We start from the raw sequence: 4,613 nt of genomic DNA, 5'->3' as shown, positions 1-4,613 counted from the left end.
TGCGGCCCGGGGAGGGGGACCCCGCTTCTCAGGGATGATCTTTTGTGCTCATGGTTGCCCCAGCGCGTGTCTGGCGCTCCTTCCCCTTACACCCACGCCTTTGCGTTTGGGCTCTGAGTTGGGATGACCTTCGCAAGCAAGCAGAGAGAAGGTATCACGATTCGGGCTCCACCCCACTTTCAGGGACCCCCTTACCCCTTGTTCCACGAGGCTTCTGTCGTCGCTGTGTAGGTTTGTGGAGTCTTCAAGATGCTTCTGTGCCTTTTCCCCTTCGCCTGGCACAGCTCATGCTTCACTCTGCTCTGTGCTAGTGTTTTCACCCCTGGCTTCCTCCCGCCAGAGCCCAGGGCTGTGACCTGAGGGCTCTCACAGGCCCCTGCACGACATGGCACTAAAATGCAGGACTGTGGCCCTCCCTGGTGGCGCAGCGGGTTCGGACGCAGCACTGCAGGCGGCCAATCTGCCTGTTCTGCTCCCCACTCTGTCTCTGGGGAGTCCTCTCGGCGCCCCCGCACCTCTGGCCTGTACCCCAGTTCTGTATGCACAAATAAGTAAATCTTTTTTTAAGAAAAGAGCAACCTTCTAAAAAAAAAATTGCAAAGCTGTCGTGCTGCATATTTGAAAGTGCCACCAGAGTAAATCTTACACGTCCTCATTACACTCACACAGAGGAAGAAAACAGACGTGGGGCCCCTTGTGGAGACGGGAGAAAGCCACCTTGTGGGGTCTCCATGGTGAGCGCCTCCTGGGCACACAGACAGGGTCACGATGCTGTGGACCCGACCGAGAGGGTGTTAGATGCCCGTTTCACACTGGCACTCTTTTATGGAAGTGGGGTGAGGGGTGTCACGTTTGCTGACACCCGGGCGCCACCTGGGGCCCGGATCCCAGCGCCCCGTGGCCCTTCCCACCCACAGTGTGAGGCACTTGCTTGGGAAGTGATGAAGGAACTTGGGGCTGTGGCTAGAGTGGGGGAGTGCAGGTGGGGTGGGGCGGGGTACCTGGTGAAGTTGCTGGTGGCCCTCGAGCCTGCTGACCCTCCGGGGTGGGAGGGGCTCTCTCAAGCGTGGAAAACGTTCTTTTGGGGACTCGACGACCCGTGGGGAGAAGCGTCCTTACCTACTTACAGATCAGCAACTCGAATAGAAGGGCGCTCTGGTTTAAACACTTCCCAAACCAGATGACGTAGGGAGGCCGGGGCAGGAGGGCACAGAGGCTGAACCCCCCTGCCCCCCCAAACACCCCCCTACACCCTCCACACACAGAGCACATGTGCCAGCCCATTCTGTGGTTGACCTTGACCAACTCTCTTCAAGGTCAGCGCTGGACCTTTCCGCATCTCAGATTTGCTCATGGAGACGAGACGTTTGGGCTCCAGCTTTCCACGGGCCCCTCCCGGCCCCAAGTTTCCATCCTCCAACATTTCGCAGCCCCACATTTGCGTCTCACCTGTTGGCTGCGGGGCGGGGACCACGGGGCCTGCCATACTCAGTGCCCGTCACGTGGGTGTCTCCTTCTGCCCAGACCCCCGATCGGACCTGGGTCTGCAGTGACCGTGGGGTCCGGCCTGGGCTCCCACGTCCGAGGGGCCCCGCGGCAGCCGCCCGAGGCTCCCCGTCCTCCTGACTTAAACAAAGCGGGTACAGAGCACACACTGCCATGTCGCTCCCCACGTCGCGCCAAAGAGCAGCGCTGTTAACAGCAGGGGAGGCGCAGGGGCTCGCAGGTCCGGATACCCCGCCCCCCGCCCGGGGAGGCGTGCGGAGCACTCTCCGTCTTCTGGTTTTTTGTTATCAACCAGATGTTCGCCAGCGTGGAGACACCCCTGAAGCTCTGTCCGGCTGATAACTGGGGAGGGAGCCTCATCGCTCTGTGTCTGTGGGTGCCCGCTCCGCCTCCCTCTCGCTGCGGGTCCCCTCGCACGTCGCGGCCGGCCGCTTTGTTTAATCTTTATGGCCACCGCCTACCCTGTCCGCTTGCATTATTGCCTGCATTTGTCAAATAATGACACGTGCAATTGGGTGTCTTCTGAGACCTTTGAAATTCAACTTCCTTGAGTTGAGATGAAAGCGAGTTGGGGCGGCCGGCGGCCGGCGATGTTCTGCGGCCTGCAGACGCGTCCTCAGGCCGGCCGGTCCGACTGCCGTGGTCGGGAAGGGGGGCCTCGGCGCAGCCTTCCCCGACAGGTGGAGATGGGCCGGCGGCTGCTGTGGGCGCCCCGGGCCGCCCCGCGCGGGCACTGTCCGCTTGTGCATCTGGACGGGCCCTGACTGTGTCTCTTTGGGGCAGGAGGCGCTGTCCGTGGTGAGCGAGGACCAGTCGCTGTTCGAGTGTGCCTACGGCCCGCCGCACCTGCCCAAGGACATGACCGCGTCCTCCTCCGGCGACTATGCGCAGACCTCCAAGATGAGCCCCCGCGTCCCCCAGCAGGACTGGCTGTCTCCGCCCCCCGCCAGGGTCACCATCAAGATGGAGTGCACCCCCAGCCAGGTGAACGGCTCGAGGTAAGAGACCCGCTCTTGTTCCCTGTGGCGCTCTGGTGCCAGGACGGGCGGGGTGGGGAAGGCCGTGGTCCTCACGTGGCAGGATTCGAGGGATTGTGGCCTGGAGGGCAGTTCCGTCTTCCTCCTTACGGTGGGACAGTGTCAGCTCGGGCGGGGGGAGTGTTGGACTTTGCCGACTGCGTGGCCCCAGGCCCCGCCCGTCCCCTGCCGTCTCCCAGGCACAGGTTACTTTTGCTGACTGAAAGCCCATCATGGTGAACCTGCTGAGTCTGTCCTGTGCTGCTGTGTCACACTGAAGAGTGTCACAGGCGCGGAGGGGCACTGGTGCTTGAGGGCATTTCATAGAAGCCGCTTGGGACAGTGAAGTAGATTTCAGGCCTGCTGTCACCCCAGTATGTTCCAGGAAAGGAATATAAAATCTCAGGACAGAGAAAGGACCGCTGCTTTTAAATGGTGTGAACTCAGTGGCAAGAACAGCGCATGTTTTCTGGCCTGTGCTGTGGACAAAGCCCTCTGGTGACGGCCTCTTGCTGACCCTCTGGGCAGCTCCGTGATGGACGAGGGCCCGACGCCCTGGCATCTCTGCTAACCCCCTGTGAAGGGAGGCGGGGTCTGGACGTTTGCCCCACACGCCTGCATTTTCCACGGCTGCAGCCATAATAGGCCCTTTTTGCTATATATATATATTTTAATGCTAATTGCACTTTTCATAAGTGTCGTGTTTTATGAGCGCTGGAAACGATTGCGTCAGCTTCCAGCATGGCACTGAAAGAGGCGCAAGTCACAGCGCCTTTGAGGGAAAGTCAGTGGGAGCCGGGCCCCCCAGATGGGGGCCGCCAGAACACCCTCCCCCAGCCTCCCCCCTTCCCCCCCCCCAGAGCTCAGGTCACGCCTGGGCATCGAGTTTCTTCTTGTGAAGCGGGTGCAGGGACTCGGATGTTCGGTATCGCTACAGCTGGTCCTTGAGGTGGAGTCCAGGCTGGGCCAGGGCCCCCTCCTGGACTATGGCAGGGCGTGGGGCCAGGGGCGCCGAGTCCCTGCATGGTTTGCGGGTCCCTGTGAGCCTCCCAGCTGGCAGCGCGTCCCCTGTGGGGACAGCTGAGACTCGGGGTCCGGGAAGCACCTTCCAAAGGGTGGAGCCTGTTTACATAGAACAGTGGGCGGAGCCAAGCTGGGGACCTGGAGGGGACCCGCTTCTGCTGGAGCCCCGGCGGGCATGTGCACCCCGGGAAAGGCTGGGGTGAGCTGAGGAGCAGGAGGCTTTCCCGGCTCTGCCATGGCGGCTGGTTCCTGTGCAGGGTGGTCCCGGCGGGGCGTGGGGCGTGAGAGGCGCCTCCTGTGCATAGCACAAGTGGGGAGATGGTCAGCCCCAGCTGATAGAGGCCATACATGGTCAGTAGGGAGCGGGAGCAAGGGGAATTGCGCTGGAGACTGTGAGAGCCGGAGGGGGACAGAGGAGGAAGCGGAGGGTGTGGGTGTGAATGGAGACACGTTGTGGGGGGATTGTGTGTGTAAGAGGGAGACAGTGATGGGGGCGGGGAGAAGAGGCAGGGCCGGGGCACTGAGAACACAGATGCCCTCAGCAGGGCGGAAACCCAGGCTGCGCTGGCCGCCAGGTCTGGGTCGGGCGGGGCAGCGTGAGGAGCCGGGTCGCGGAGACCGCAGCCTGGGTCCGCCCCGCGCGGTTCCTGACCTGCGAAGCCGCCGCCCCAGCGCGGTCTGCGGAGGCGGGACGGGGCGCCTTTGCGGTCTCCCCTTCAGAGCCGACCCCGCGCACCCGCGAGGCCTCGGGGCCCCCTGCGCTAGAGGGGCTCCCCTGGGGTGCGGGGGGCTCCCTTCCCAAGCAGGTGGTGGGTTCTTCCGTCCTCAGCCCGACGGGCCCGCGGCCCTGATGTGAGCTTGTACGAGGGCGGCCGGCGGGGGCGGCGGTGCTGCCCCCCCAGAGGAGAAAGGGGGTGGCGCAGGCCCGGCCGGCCAGGCCGGCGTGCGGCCTAGCGTCTCAGGTGAGGACCCGTGCCCTTCCGGGCGGCGGCCAGCACGGGGCTGCCACTAGGGACCCACGGTACAGCCCGCGTAACCCGCATTGCGTAACGGGGCCGGAGCGCTAGC

The 4,613-nt window shown here is 63.4% G+C and overlaps 1 protein-coding gene across 1 annotated transcript in view; it reads left to right on the top strand.

Annotated features, from left to right (window-relative positions):
* ERG (v-ets avian erythroblastosis virus E26 oncogene homolog) overlaps window positions 1-4,613 on the top strand; it is an 86,909-nt gene that overhangs the window by 39,491 nt on the left and 42,805 nt on the right. Inside the window, exon 2 of the mRNA XM_004675372.2 lies at window positions 2,290-2,504. Within this exon, the coding sequence (XP_004675429.2) occupies window positions 2,290-2,504 (215 nt within the window). The remainder of the gene's footprint in view (window positions 1-2,289; window positions 2,505-4,613) is intronic.

The sequence above is a fragment of the Condylura cristata genome, unplaced genomic scaffold (genome assembly GCF_000260355.1).
Source record: "Condylura cristata isolate star-nosed mole 26May11 unplaced genomic scaffold, ConCri1.0 scaffold00003, whole genome shotgun sequence".
In the NCBI taxonomy this organism is placed as follows: domain Eukaryota; kingdom Metazoa; phylum Chordata; class Mammalia; order Eulipotyphla; family Talpidae; genus Condylura; species Condylura cristata.
The sequence above is the reverse complement of the archived record's forward strand: the minus strand, read 5'-3'. Positions and strand labels throughout refer to the sequence as shown.